Source organism: Corvus hawaiiensis, chromosome 32 (genome assembly GCF_020740725.1).
Source record: "Corvus hawaiiensis isolate bCorHaw1 chromosome 32, bCorHaw1.pri.cur, whole genome shotgun sequence".
In the NCBI taxonomy this organism is placed as follows: Eukaryota; Metazoa; Chordata; class Aves; order Passeriformes; family Corvidae; genus Corvus; species Corvus hawaiiensis.
The window spans coordinates 678,953-693,300 of NC_063244.1; the positions used below are offsets into that span (position 1 = coordinate 678,953).

Below are 14,348 nucleotides of genomic sequence, written 5' to 3' on the forward strand. Positions count from 1 at the left end.
TCGCGCTGCCGGTGCTGCCGTTACCGAAGTCGGTGGGGGGTCCCCGGTGCCCCCCGGCGCTTCCCGCTCCCGCGCTTCCGCGTTTGTGGCGCTCGCACTCCTCATTGGCCCGCGCGCCTGCCACTCATGGCTCGCAGCCAATCGCCGCCCGCCCGCGGCGGGGGCGGGCCCGCGGTGCTCGGTGCGATGGCGGCGGCGGCGGCTCCGGCCCCGCTGACGGGCGTGGGCTGGGCCGGCGGCGCCGAGGCCGTCCCGCCGGGCTGGACCGCGGTACGGGCACGGGGCACGGGCGGGGGGGACCCGCCGGGTCACGGTGCCGGTGGCGCTGCCGGTGCGGCGGCGGCTGACGCGTCCCGTGCCCGCAGATCACCGTGACGGCGGAGGGAGCGCCCGCCTGCCTGGGCAAAGGCTTCGGGCACCGCGGCGGCGGCGGCGGCTGGTACCTGTGCTTCAGCCGCGGCGGAGCGCAGGTGCGGCGGCACCGGGCACACCGGGCACACCGGGCACGGGCCAGCGCCCGGGTGGGACCGGGAGCGGCACCGGGATGGGGCGGTGACCGGGGGAGGCACCGGGGGTACCGGGATGGGGGGTTCGGTGTCGCCCCGGTGGCTCCCGGGGGAGGGACCGGGGCGGGCCCCGGGGTCAGTGCCCGGTTCGGTGCCGGTCCCGGTGCCGATGTGCCGGTGCCCGCAGGCCGCCGAGGGCCCGGTGGTCACGGACGTGCTGGTGCTGAGCGAGCGGAGCCCGCAGCCCCCCGGCTACAGCCGCGCCCCGGAGTTCCCGGAGTCCCGTGAGTGCCCGGGCACGTCCCGGTGCCCCCCCGCTGCCGAGCCCGGTTCCTCCCGGTTCTTATCCCGCAGGAGGGCCGGTGTCCGGGCCCGGGGGGGGGTCCCGGTGCCGGTTCCAATGCCCCGTTTCCCGCAGGCGGGCCGGTGCCGGTGTCGGTGTCCTGGTACCGGTACCGATGCCCCGTTTCCCGCAGGCGGGCCGGTGCCGGTGTCCCGGTACCGATACCCGTTCCGCCGCAGGCGGGCCGGTGTCGGTGTCCCGGTACCGATGCCCCGTTCCCCCCGTTTCCCGCAGGCGGGCCGGTGCCGGTGCCGGTGTCGGTGGGTGTCCCGGTACCGGTACCGATTCCCGTTTCCCGCAGGCGGGCCGGTGCCGGTGTCGGTGGGTGTCCCGGTACCGGTACCGATTCCCGTTTCCCGCAGGCGGGCCGGTGTCGGTGGGTGTCCCGGTACCGGTACCGATTCCCGTTTCCCGCAGGCGGGCCGGTGTCGCGGCGGAAGCGGCTCCTGGTGCGCCGGGAGGCGGCGGCGGCCGTGGCCGTGCTCGAGCTCCGCCTCAGCCTCCGGGGCGGCCGCGGCCCCGCCGCGCTCGCCTGGATCGGGTACGGCCGGGGCGTCCCGGGGCCCTTCCCGACCCCCGCAATCCCGGGAATCCCCCACGTTCCCTCCCGGTGTTCCCGGGAATCCCGCGCGCTCCCTCCCGGTGTTCCCTCTCCCGCTGTTCCCGGGGATCCCCCTCACTTCCTCCCGGTGTTCCCGGGAATCCCGCGCTCCCTCCCGGTGTTCCCCCCGACCCCCGCTGTTCCCGGGGATCCCTCACTCCTCCCGGTGTTCCCGGGAATCCCGGTGTTCCCCTTCCCGCTGTTCCCGGGGATCCCGGTGTTCCCCCTGCCGCTGTTCCTGGGAATCCCTCACTCCTCCCGGTGTTCCCGGTGTTCCCGATGTTCTCCCGCTGTTCCCGGAGGGAAATGGGCCGGGGCTGCTCCCGGGCCCCTTCCCGACCCCCGCAATCCCGGTGTTCCCGGGGGTCCCCCTCACTCCCCCCCGCTGTTCCCGGTGTTCCCCCCCCCGCAATCCCGCTGTTCCCGGTGTTCTCCCGCTGTTCCCGGTGTTCCCCCCCCCCCGCAATCCCGCTGTTCCCGGTGTTCTCCCCGCTGTTCCCGGTGTTCCCCCCCCCGCAATCCCGCTGTTCCCGGTGTTCTCCCGCTGTTCCCGCAGGGAAATGGGCGGATTCTCGCTCTGGTGCCGGAAGGGCCCCGTGCGGGCCGGGGCTGCCCCGGGGCCGCTCAGCGGCGGCCTGGAACGGCTCTCGCTGCGGCCGCCCGGGTGAGACCCCAAAACCACCCCAAATAAAACCCCGGGTGAGACCCCAAAACCACCCCAAAAACACCCCGGGTGAGACCCCAAAACAACCCCAAAGGAACCCCAAAATAACCCCGGGTGAGACCCCAAAAACACCCCAAAAACCCAGGGTGAGACCCCCAAAAAAACCCCAAAACCCAGGGTGAGTCCCCAAAAACACCCCAAAAAACCCCTGGTGAGTCCCCAAAAACACCCCAAAAAACCCCGAGTGAGACCCCAAAAACACCCCAAAATAACCCCGGGTGAGACCCCAAAAACACCCCAAAAACACCCCGGGTGAGACCCCAAAAACACCCCAAAATAACCCCAAAATAACCCCGGGTGTGACCCCAAAAAACCCCTGGTGAGACCCCAAAAACACCCCAAAAACCCCGGGTGAGACCCCAAAACCACCCCAAAATAACCCCAAAAAAACCCCGGGTGAGACCCCAAAAAAAAACCCAAAAAACCCCCGGGTGAGACCCCAAAAAAAAACAAAACCCAAAAAAACCCCAAAACACCGGGTGAGACCCCAAAAAAACCCCCAAAAAACCCAAAACCCCAGGTGAGACCCCCAAAAAAAGCCCCAAAACTCCCAAAAGCCCAGGTGAGACCCCAAAAAAACCCCAAAACCCCTGGGTGAGACCCCAAAAAACCCCCAGGTGAGACCCCAAAAGCCCAGGTGAGACCCCGAAAAAACCCCAAAGCCCCCAAAAGCCCAGGTGAGACCCCAAAAAAACCCCAAAGCCCCCAAAAGCCCAGGTGAGACCCCAAAAAAACCGCCAGAAACCCCCCAAAAGCCCAGGTGAGACCCCAAAAAAACTCCAAGACCCTGAGACAGACCCCAAAAAAACCCAAAAACCCCAGGTGGGACCCCAGAAACCCCCCCAAAAGCCCGGGTGAGACCCCAAAAAAACCCCAAAGCTCCCAAAAGCCCAGGTGGGACCCCAAAAAAAACCCAAAAACCCCAGGTGGGACCCCAAAAAAACCCCCAAATGCCCCAAAATAACCCTGGGTGGGACCCCAAAAAACCCCCAAAAGCCCAGGTGGGAGCCCAGAAACCCCCAGGTGGGACCCCAAAAAAACGCCAAAAACCCCGGGTGAGACCCCAAAAAAACCCCCAAACCCCCAGGTGGGAGCCCAACCCCCCCCCCAATCAATCACCCAATCAATCAATTATCGATTAATGACGTCATTCATCACCCCAGGCCCCCCCCGCCTCCGTCCGAGCCCCCGGGGATCTCCGGCCCCTCAGGTGAGGAGCCCCAAAAATCCCCCAAAATATCCCCCAAAATCCCGGGAATTCCCCAAATCCCCCCAAAATTCCCCAAATCCTGGGAATTCCCCAAATCCCCCAAATATCCCCCAGATCCCGGGAATCCCCCAAATCCCGAGAATCCCCCAAATCCCAAAATATCCCCCAAAATCCCGGGAATCCCCAAAATATCCCCCAAATCCTGGGAATCCCCCAAATCCCGGGAATCCCCCAAATCCCAAAATATCCCCCAAAATCCCGGGAATCCCCCAAATCCTGGGAATCCCCCAAATCCTGGGAATTCCCCAAATCCCCCAAATCTCCCCCAAATCCCGGGAATTCCCCAAATCCCAGGAATCCCCCAAAACCTGGGAATTCCCCAAATCCCCCAAATATCCCCCCAAAATCCCGGGAATCCCCGCTCGGGGTGGATTTTGGGGGAATTTCCCCGGAAGCTCCGAACCCAACTCCGGATCCTCGGGAGAGTTCGGGGCTGCTTTGGGCATTTTGGGATCGTTTTGGGATTTTTGGGGAATTTTTTGGGATTTTTTTGGGGATTTTTTTTTTTGATTTTTTGGGAATTTTTTTTTATATTTTGGGATTTTTTTTGGATTTTTTGGGGGATTTTTTGGGATTTTTTTGGATATTTTGGGATTTTTTTTGGATTTTTTGGGGGATATTTTGGGATATTTTTGGGACATTTCTGGGGATTTTTGGGGGATATTTTTGGGATATTTTTGGAGATTTTTTTTGGGATTTTTTGGGATATTTTGGGATTGTTTTGGGACATTTCTGGGGATTTTTGGGGATATTTTTGGGGGATTTTTTTGGGATTTTTTGGGAGATATTTTGGGATATTTTAGGATTTTTTGGGGGATATTTTGGGACATTTTTGGGGATGTTTTTGGGATATTTCTGCCCTTTTCCCACCCCTAAATCCCGTTTTTTTTCACCTTTTCCAGCCATGGACGGAATTCCCTTCGCCCTCCACCCCAAATTCGGGCCCGGGCTCAGCTCCGTGAGTCATTAACGAATCATTAATTGCCCAATTAATAACCACCGCCCCTAATTAGTCACCGGTAACCCCGGTTAATCATTAATAACCCCAATTAATTCCCACTTCTCCAGCCCATTCTGGCGGAGCTGACGGTGAAATCCCTGGCGGACATCGAGCGCGAGGTGAGGGAATTCCCGGAGTTTTGGGATTAATTCCCGGAGTTTTGGGATTAATTCCTGGATTTTTGGGTCTAATTCCCTTTTTTTGGGTTTAATTCCCAGTTTTTTTGGGATTAATTTCCGGATTTTTGGTTTTAATTCCCATTTTTTTGTATGTAATCCCCAATTTTTGGGTTTAATTCCCAATTATTTTGTATTTAATTCCTGCACTTTTGGGTCTAATTCCCATTTTTTGGGATTCATTCCCCGTTTCTTGGGATTCATTCCCAATTTTTTGGTTTAATTCCTGCATTTTTGGGTTTAATTCCCATTTTTTTTGTATTTAATTCCCAACTTTTGGGATTAATTCCCAGATTTTTGGGTTTCATTCCCTATTTTTTTGTATTTAATTCCCAACTTTTGGGATTAATTCCTGGATTTTTGGGTTAAATTCCCTGTTTTTCGGGATTAATTCCCAATATTTTTGTATTTTATTCCCAATTTTTGGATTTAATTCCCAATTTTGGGGTCCAATTCCCTGGTTTTTGGGATTAATTCCCAATTTTTTGGTGATTAATTCCCAATTTTTTTGTATTTAATTCCCAACTTTCAGGTTTAATTCCCAATTTTGGGGTCTAATTCCCATCTTTTGGGACTAATTCCCAGATTTTTGGGTCTAATTCCCATTTCTTGTGTTTAATTCCCAGGTTTTTGGGATTATTTCCCAGATTTTTGGGTTTAATTCCCATTTTTTTGTATTCCCAATATTTGGGTTTAATTCCTGCATTTTTGGCATTAATTCCCTGTTTTTTGGGTCTAATTCCCAATTTTTTCTGTGTTTAATTCCCAGTTTTCGGGTTTAATTCTTGCATTTTTGGTTTTGATTCCCAATTTTTCGGTATTTAATTCCCTGGTTTTTGGGATTAATTCCCAATTTTTTTGTATTTAATTCCCAGTTTTGGGGTCCAATTCCTTGGTTTTTGGGATTCGTTCCCAATTTTTTTGTATTTAATTCCCATCTTTTCGGGTCTAATTCCCAATTTCGGGGTCTAATTCCCATCTTTTGGGGTCTAATTCCCAGTTTTTTGGGTCTAATTCCCAGGTTTTTGGGATTAATTCCCTTTTTTTTGTATTCCCAATTTTTGGGTTTAATTCCCAATATTTGGGTTTAATTCCCGCATTTTTGGCATTAATTCCCTGTTTTTTGGGTCTAATTCCCAATTTTTTCTGTGTTTAATTCCCAATTTTCGGGTTTAATTCCCAATTTTTTTGTATTTAATTCCCAATTTTGGGGTCCAATTCCCTGGTTTTTGGGATTCGTTCCCAATTTTTTTGTATTTAATTCCCAATTTTGGGGTCCAATTCCCTGTTTTTTGGGATTAATTCCCAATTTTTTTGTATTTAATTCCCAGTTTTGGGGTCCAATTCCTTGGTTTTTGGGATTCGTTCCCAATTTTTTTGTATTTAATTCCCATCTTTTCGGGTCTAATTCCCAATTTCGGGGTCTAATTCCCAATTTCGGGGTCTAATTCCCATCTTTTGGGGTCTAATTCCCAGTTTTTTGGGTCTAATTCCCAGGTTTTTGGGATTAATTCCCTTTTTTTTGTATTCCCAATTTTGGGTTTAATTCCCAATATTTGGGTTTAATTCCCGCATTTTTGGCATTAATTCCCTGTTTTTTGAGTCTAATTCCCAATTCTTTCTGTGTTTAATTCCCAATTTCCGGGTTTAATTCCCAAATTTTTTGTATTTAATTCCCAATTTCGGGGTCTAATTCCCTGTTTTTTGGGATTAATTCCCAATTTTTTTGGGATTCGTTCCCAATTTTTTTGTATTTAATTCCCATCTTTTGGGCTTTAATTCCCAATTTCCGGGTCTAATTCCCATCTTTCGGGGTCCAATTCCCATCTTTCGGGATGAATTCCCAGGTTTTGGGGTCCGATTCCCGGAATTCTGGGCCCAATTCCCGCTTTTCCCCCTTTCCCAGTACAGCTACGGCTTCCTGCTGGAGAGGACGGCGGCGGCGCGGCTCCCCCCGGGCCTGCAATGAATTCCCAGGGAATTCCCAGGGAATTCCGGCTCCCGTCGGGAATCCTGGAGCTCGGGGCCATCCCGGATTTCCCCTCCCCCCCCACCCCGGGATTTCTGGGATGCCGCAGCCCCTCCCCACCCCCCCAAATCCGCTTCCCGTTTTTCCTTCCCCGCTCCCGTTTTTCTCCCCGGCGAAGAATTCCAAAGGAAAAAAGGGAAAAAAAAAACCAACCCCAAAACCCAAAAACCCCCGCGTGGATCGGGATTTTCTTTACGACACCAAATTCCCAAAACATTCCCGGGAAATTCCGGGAGAATTCCGGGCACTTCCCACCTCCAAAGCCGCCGGAGCACCCTCGGCAACGCTCGGAATTCGGGATCCTCCTCCCCGAGGCTTCGGGATCCGGGCGGGAATTCCGTGAGCAGAGCCGGGGGGGGGGTGGGGAGGGGTTGGGGGGGTTTTTTTGGGAATTTCTGGGAATTCCGGGATGCGGGGATGGGCCTCAGGAAGGCACTCGGAGCCTGGAGCTGCCCAGCAGGAACTGCAGGAGCCGATCCACGGAGAAGGCCAGCAGGAAATCGGCCGCCAGCACCGCCAGGATCAGCAGCCGGAACTGGGAATGGAGGAGCGCTCCCGGTGGGAACGGGGCCCAAATCCCATCCCAAATTCCAGCCTGATCCCAGCCCAGATCCCTGGGAATGGAGGAGCGCTCCCGGTGGGAACGGGGCCCCAAATTCCAGCCTGATCCCAGCCTGATCCCAGCCTGATCCCATCCCAGATCCCATCCCAGATCCCAGCCCAGATCCCAGCCCAGATCCCAGCCCGATCCCATCCCAGATCCCAGCCCGATCCCAGCCCAGATCCCATCCCAGATCCCAGCCCAGATCCCAGCCTGATCCCATCCCAGATCCCATCCCAGATCCCATCCCGATCCCAGCCCAGATCCCAGCCCGATCCCATCCCAGATCCCAGCCCAGATCCCAGCCCGATCCCAGCCCAGATCCCAGCCCAGATCCCAGCCCGATCCCAGCCTGATCCCAGCCCAGATCCCAGCCTGATCCCATCCCAGATCCCAGCCTGATCCCAGCCCAGATCCCAGCCCAGATCCCATCCCAGATCCCAGCCTGATCCCATCCCAGATCCCATCCCAGATCCCAGCCCAGATCCCATCCCAGATCCCAGCCCAGATCCCAGCCCGATCCCAGCCCAGATCCCAGCCTGATCCCATCCCAGATCCCAGCCCAGATCCCAGCCTGATCCCATCCCAGATCCCAGCCCAGATCCCAGCCCAGATCCCAGCCCAATCCCATCCCTGATCCCAGCCCAGATCCCAGCCTGATCCCATCCCTGATCCCATCCCAGATCCCAGCCCAGATCCCAGCCCAATCCCATCCCTGATCCCAGCCCAGATCCCAGCCTGATCCCATCCCTGATCCCAGCCCAGATCCCAGCCCAGATCCCAGCCCAATCCCATCCCTGATCCCAGCCCAGATCCCAGCCCAATCCCATCCCTGATCCCAGCCCAGATCCCAGCCTGATCCCATCCCTGATCCCAGCCCAGATCCCAGCCTGATCCCATCCCAGATCCCATCCCTGATCCCAGCCCGATCCCAGCCCGATCCCAGCCCAGATCCCAGCCCAGATCCCAGCCTGATCCCAGCCCAGATCCCATCCCTGATCCCAGCCTGATCCCAGCCCAGATCCCAGCCCAGATCCCAGCCTGAAGCCTGATCCTAGCCCAGATCCCAGCCTGATCCCATCCCAAATCCCAGCCCAGATCCCTGGGAATGGCGGAACGGTCCTGGTGGGAATGGGGCCCCAATCCCATCCCGAATTCCAGCCTGATCCCAGCCCAGATCCCAGCCCAGATCCCAGCCTGATCCAGCCTGATCCCAGCCCAGATCCCTGGGAATGGCGGAACGGTCCCAGTGGGAATGGGGCCCAATTCCAGCCTGATCCCATCCCAAAATCCTTGGGAATTCCGAACATTCCCGGTGGGAACTGGGTCCCAAACCCCAGCCTGATCCCATCCTGATCCCATCCCAAATCCCAGCCCAGATCCCAGCCCAGATCCCAGCCCAAATCCCTGGGAATGGAGGAACGTTCCCGGTGGGAATGGGGCCCCAATCCCAGCCCAGATCCCATCCCAGATCCTTGGGAATTCCAGAACGTTCCTGGTGGGAATGGGGCCCAAATCCCATCCCAAATCCCTGGGAGTTCCAGAATATTCCCAGTGGGAATGAGCCCCCAATGCCATCCCGATCCCGTCCCAAATCCTTGGGAATTCCAGAATGTTCCCAGTGGGAATGGGGCCCAAACCCCAGCCCGATCCCATCCCAAATCCCTGGGAATTCCAGAACATTCCCAGTGGGAATGAGCCCCCAGTTCCGTCGTGATCCCATCCCAAATCCTTGGAATCCTGGAACGTTCCCAGTGGGAATTGGCCCCAATCCCATCCCGATCCCGTCCCAAATCCCTGGGAATTCCCGACCATTCCCGATGGGAATCTGCCCCAATCCCATCCCCCATCCCACCCCACCACTCAGAGGTTCCCAGTTCGGGGCCGTTTTCCCACGGGAACCCCCCCGGAATTCCGGGAGCTGTCCCTGGAGTGTCGGGACCCCCCGGAATCCCGGGAATTCCCGGGAATGGCTCTCACCTCGGGCGGGATCTCGACGAGGCCGAAGCTGAGGTTGAGCTCGGGGCAGGAGCCGCTGAGCAGCCCCAGCACGGCCGAGGCCGAGAGCAGCAGCGCCCAGAGCAGCGCCCGGTTCTGCGCCAGGCTCTCCATGAACGGGTGGCCCTGGGGACGCACGGCGGGCGCTGGTTATACTGGGAGGCACTGGGTTATACTGGGAGGCACTGGGTTATACTGGGAGGGGGTTAGGAGGCACTGGGTTATACTGGGAGGCACTGGGGTTATACTGGGAGGCACTGGGTTATACTGGGAGGGGGTTAGGAGGCACTGGGTTATACTGGGAGGCACTGGTGGAATGGGGAGCAAGGGGGGAAACTGGGGAAAAAGGAGAGGAGAAACTGGGAAAAACGGAGGGAAAAACGGGGAGGAAAAATCGGGAAAAATGGGAAAAATAAACAGGAAAAACAGGAAGAAATAGGGAAAAATGGGGAGGAAAAATGGGGAAAAATGGGGAGGAAAAATGGGGAAATATGGGGAAAATAAAGAGAAAAAATTGGGAAAAATGGGGAAAATAAAGAGGAAAAACCGGGAAAAATGGAGAAAATAAAGAGGAAAAATCAGGGAAAATGGGGAAAATAAAGAGGAAAAATTGGGGAAAATGGGGAAAATAAAGAGGAAAAATTGGGGAAAATGGGGAAAATAAAGAGGAAAATTTGGGAAAAATGGGGAAAATAAAGAGGAAAAATCAGGGAAAATGGGGAAAATAAAGAGAAAAAATTGGGGAAAATGGGGAAAATAAAGAGGAAAATTTGGAAAAATGGGGAAAATAAAAGAGGAAAAATCAGGGAAAATGGGGAAAATAAAGAGGAAAAATTGGGGAAAATGGGGAAAATAAAGAGGAAAAATTGGGGAAAATGGGGAAAATAAAGAGGAAAAATTGGGAAAAATGGGGAAAATAAAGAGGAAAAATTGGGAAAAATGGGGAAAATAAAAGAGGAAAAATCAGGGAAAATGGGGAAAATAAAGAGGAAAAATTGGGGAAAATGGGGAAAATAAAGAGGAAAAATCAGGGAAAATGGGAAAATAAAGAGGAAAAATTGGGGAAAATGGGAAAATAAAGAGGAAAAATTGGGGAAAATGGGGAAAATAAAGAGGAAAAATCAGGGAAAATGGGGAAAATAAAGAGGAAAAATTGGGGAAAATGGGGAAAATAAAGAGGAAAATTTGGGAAAAATGGGGAAAATAAAGAGGAAAAATCAGGGAAAATGGGGAAAATAAAGAGGAAAAATTGGGGAAAATGGGGAAAATAAAGAGGAAAAATTGGGGAAAATGGGGAAAATAAAGAGGAAAAATCGGGGAAAATGGGGAAAATAAAGAGGAAAAATTGGGGAAAATGGGGAAAATAAAGAGGAAAAATTGGGAAAAATGGGGAAAATAAAGAGGAAAAACCAGGGAAAATGGGGAAAATAAAGAGGAAAAATCGGGGAAAATGGGGAAAATAAAGAGGAAAATTTGGGAAAAATGGGGAAAATAAAAGAGGAAAAATCAGGGAAAATGGGGAAAATAAAGAGGAAAAATTGGGGAAAATGGGGAAAATAAAGAGGAAAATTTGGGAAAAATGGGGAAAATAAAAGAGCAAAAATCAGGGGAAAATGGGGAAAATAAAGAGGAAAAATTGGGGAAAATGGGGAAAATAAAGAGGAAAAATTGGGAAAATGGGGAAAATAAAAGAGGAAAAATCAGGGAAAATGGGGAAAATAAAGAGGAAAAATTGGGGAAAAATGGGGAAAATAAAGAGGAAAAATTGGGGAAAATGGGGAAAATAAAGAGGAAAATTTGGGAAAAATGGGGAAAATAAAGAGGAAAAATTGGGGAAAATGGGGAAAATAAAGAGGAAAAATTGGGAAAAATGGGGAAAATAAAGAGGAAAAATTGGGAAAAATGGGGAAAATAAAGAGGAAAAATTGGGAAAATGGGGAAAATAAAGAGGAAAAATTGGGGAAAATGGGGAAAATAAAGAGGAAAAATTGGGAAAAATGGGGAAAATAAAGAGGAAAAATTGGGAAAAATGGGGAAAATAAAGAGGAAAAATTGGGGAAAATGGGAAAATAAAGAGGAAAAATTGGGGAAAATGGGGAAAATAAAGAGGAAAAATCGGGGAAAATGGGGAAAATAAAGAGGAAAAATTGGGAAAAATGGGGAAAATAAAGAGGAAAAATCGGGAAAAATGGGGAAAATAAAGAGGAAAAATCGGGAAAATGGGGAAAATAAAGAGGAAAAATTGGGAAAAATGGGGAAAATAAAGAGGGAAAATTTGGGGGAAATGGGGAAAATAAAGAAGAAAAATTGGGGAAAATGGGGAAAATAAAGAAGAAAAATTGGGGAAAATGGGGAAAATAAAGAAGAAAAATTGGGGAAAATGGGGAAAATAAAGAGGAAAAATTGGGGAAAATGGGGAAAATAAAGAGGAAAAATTGGGAAAAATGGGGAAAATAAAGAGGAAAAATTGGGGAAAATGGGGAAAATAAAGAGGAAAAATTGGGGAAAATGGGGAAAATAAAGAGGAAAAATTGGGGAAAATGGGGAAAATAAAGAGGAAAAATCGGGGAAAATGGGGAAAATAAAGAGGAAAAATCGGGAAAAATGGGGAAAATAAAGAGGAAAAATCAGGGAAAATGGGGAAAATAAAGAGGAAAAATTGGGGAAAATGGGGAAAATAAAGAGGAAAATTTGGGAAAAATGGGGAAAATAAAGAGGAAAAATCAGGGAAAATGGGGAAAATAAAGAGGAAAAATTGGGGAAAATGGGGAAAAATAAAGAGGAAAATTTGGGAAAAATGGGGAAAATAAAGAGGAAAAATTGGGGAAAATGGGGAAAATAAAGAGGAAAAATTGGGAAAAATGGGGAAAATAAAGAGGAAAAATCAGGGAAAATGGGGAAAATAAAGAGGAAAAATTGGGGAAAATAGGGAAAATAAAGAGGAAAAATTGGGGAAAATAGGGAAAATAAAGAGGAAAAATTGGGGAAAATGGGAAAATAAAGAGGAAAAATTGGGGAAAATGGGGAAAATAAAGAGGAAAAATTGGGGGAAATGGGGAAAATAAAGAAGAAAAATTGGGGAAAATGGGGAAAATAAAGAGGAAAAATTGGGGAAAATGGGGAAAATAAAGAGGAAAAATCAGGGAAAATGGGGAAAATAAAGAGGAAAAATCGGGGAAAATGGGGAAAATAAAGAGGAAAATTCGGGAAAAATGTGGAAAATAAAAGAGGAAAAATCAGGGAAAATGGGGAAAATAAAGAGGAAAAATCAGGGAAAATGGGGAAAATAAAGAGGAAAAATTGGGGAAAATGGGGAAAATAAAGAGGAAAAATCGGGGAAAATGGGGAAAATAAAGAGGAAAAATTGGGAAAAATGGGGAAAATAAAGAGGAAAAATTGGGGAAAATGGGAAAATAAAGAGGAAAAATTGGGAAAAATGGGGAAAATAAAGAGGAAAAATCAGGGAAAATGGGGAAAATAAAGAGGAAAAATTGGGGAAAATGGGGAAAATAAAGAGGAAAATTTGGGAAAAATGGGGAAAATAAAGAGGAAAAATTGGGGGAAATGGGGAAAAAGGGTTGGAAAAACGGGGAAACGTGGGGAGGAAAATGGGGGCGGAGAAGCTGCGGGCGGGGCGGGGCTGCGGCGGCCGCCTCACCTTGTAGTTGATGGCGAAGGTGGCCACCTGCAGGGCCAGGGAGAGCAGGTACACGGTGCTGTTCACCAGCGACGGCTCGAACTCCCGGCTCAGGTCCACCAGCCTCTCCCTCTCACGGCCTGCCGGGGAAACGGGCGTCAGCCTGGGATCTGCCCGGGATCTGCCTGGGATCTGCCTCGGATCAGCCTGGGATCAGCCCGGGATCCAGGCTGGGATCAGCCTCGGGATCAGCCTCGGATCAGCCCGGGATCCAGGCTGGGATCAGCCCCGGGATCAGCCTCGGATTAGCCCGGGATCAGCCTCGGATCAGCCCGGGATCCAGGCTGGGATCAGCCTCGGGATCAGCCTCGGATCAGCCCGGGATCCAGGCTGGGATCAGCCTCGGGATCAGCCTCGGATTAGCCCGGGATCCAGGCTGGGATCAGCCCCGGGATCAGCCTCGGATTAGCCCGGGATCCAGGCTGGGATCAGCCTCGGGATCAGCCTCGGATTAGCCTGGGATCCAGGCTGGGATCAGCCTCGGATCAGCCCGGGATCCAGACTGGGATCAGCCCCGGGATCAGCCCGGGATCCAGGCTTGGATCAGCCCCGGGATCTGCCCGGGACCAGCCTGGGATCTGCCTGGGATCCAACCCGGGATCAGCCTCGGGATCTGCCCAGGATCCACCCCGGGATCTGCCCGGGATCCAGGCCGGGATCTGCCTCGGGATCAGCCTTGGGATTCAGCCTGGATCCAGCCCAGGATCAGCCTCGGGATCCACCCCGGATCCACCCCCGGATCCACCCTGGATCCAGCCCGGGATCCACCCTGGGATCCACCCCGGATCCACCCCGGATCCAGCCCAGGATCCACCCCGGATCCATCCAAGATCCAGCCCGGATCCACCCCCGGATCCACCCCGGATCCACCCCAGATCCAGCCCCGGATCCACCCCAGATCCACCCCGGAGCGGCTCCCTCCCCAAATCCCCCTTTGGAGGGCAGAGTCGGCCCCGAGGAAGGGATTGGAGCAGGAAAAGGGGAATTCCCGGGGTTCTGTGGGAATTCCTGGGGATGAGGCCTGGAGTGAGCCCGAGGGATGGAATTCCCAGAGAAGTGCGAGGAATTGGGGGAAATCCCGGAATTTTTGGGGATCAGGGCCTCACCTGGGCCTACTCTGGGCCTGTGGTTCCAGATCCAGGCTTGGGAATGGCAAAAATTGGGGAAAATCTGGGAATTTTTTGGGGCTCAGGGCCTCACCTGGGGTCGCTGCGGGCCTGCGCCTCCCAGTACAGGAACACCAGGCTCAGGAATGGCAGGAATTGGGGAAAATCCGGGAATTTTTTGGGATGAAGGCCTCACCTGGGGTCACTGCGGGCCTGCGCCTCCCGGTACAGGAATCCCACATTCAGGAATTGGGGAAAATCTCGGAATTTTTTGGGATGAAGGCCTCACCTGGGGTC

The 14,348-nt window shown here is 52.4% G+C and overlaps 2 protein-coding genes across 4 annotated transcripts in view; one reads left to right on the forward strand and one right to left on the reverse strand.

Annotated features, from left to right (window-relative positions):
- The first annotated feature begins 186 nt into the window (after nt 1-186).
- MVB12A (multivesicular body subunit 12A) lies at nt 187-6,683 on the forward strand. 3 transcript variants are annotated; one of them, XM_048289814.1, is made up of 9 exons: nt 187-270; nt 366-470; nt 694-930; nt 1,041-1,390; nt 2,007-2,114; nt 3,338-3,384; nt 4,347-4,402; nt 4,513-4,563; nt 6,527-6,683. In XM_048289814.1, exons 1-9 carry the CDS (start codon nt 187-189, stop codon nt 6,587-6,589), a joined length of 1,101 nt encoding a protein of 366 aa, XP_048145771.1. In that variant the 3' UTR covers nt 6,590-6,683. The 3 variants fall into 3 exon arrangements, with proteins under 3 accessions (XP_048145771.1, XP_048145773.1, XP_048145772.1); XM_048289816.1 differs by having other exon boundaries at nt 694-790; nt 1,267-1,390; XM_048289815.1 differs by lacking the exon at nt 6,527-6,683 and having other exon boundaries at nt 694-790; nt 1,029-1,390; nt 4,513-5,442.
- A 123-nt stretch (nt 6,684-6,806) lies between these two features.
- Nucleotides 6,807-14,348, reverse strand: part of ATP13A1 (ATPase 13A1) — a 22,411-nt gene continuing 14,869 nt past the window's right edge. Inside the window, 4 exon segments of the mRNA XM_048289803.1 lie at nt 6,807-7,184; nt 9,231-9,374; nt 12,907-13,070; nt 13,104-13,164. Of these exon segments, the coding sequence (XP_048145760.1) occupies nt 7,074-7,184; nt 9,231-9,374; nt 12,907-13,070; nt 13,104-13,164 (480 nt within the window). The 3' untranslated portion in view covers nt 6,807-7,073.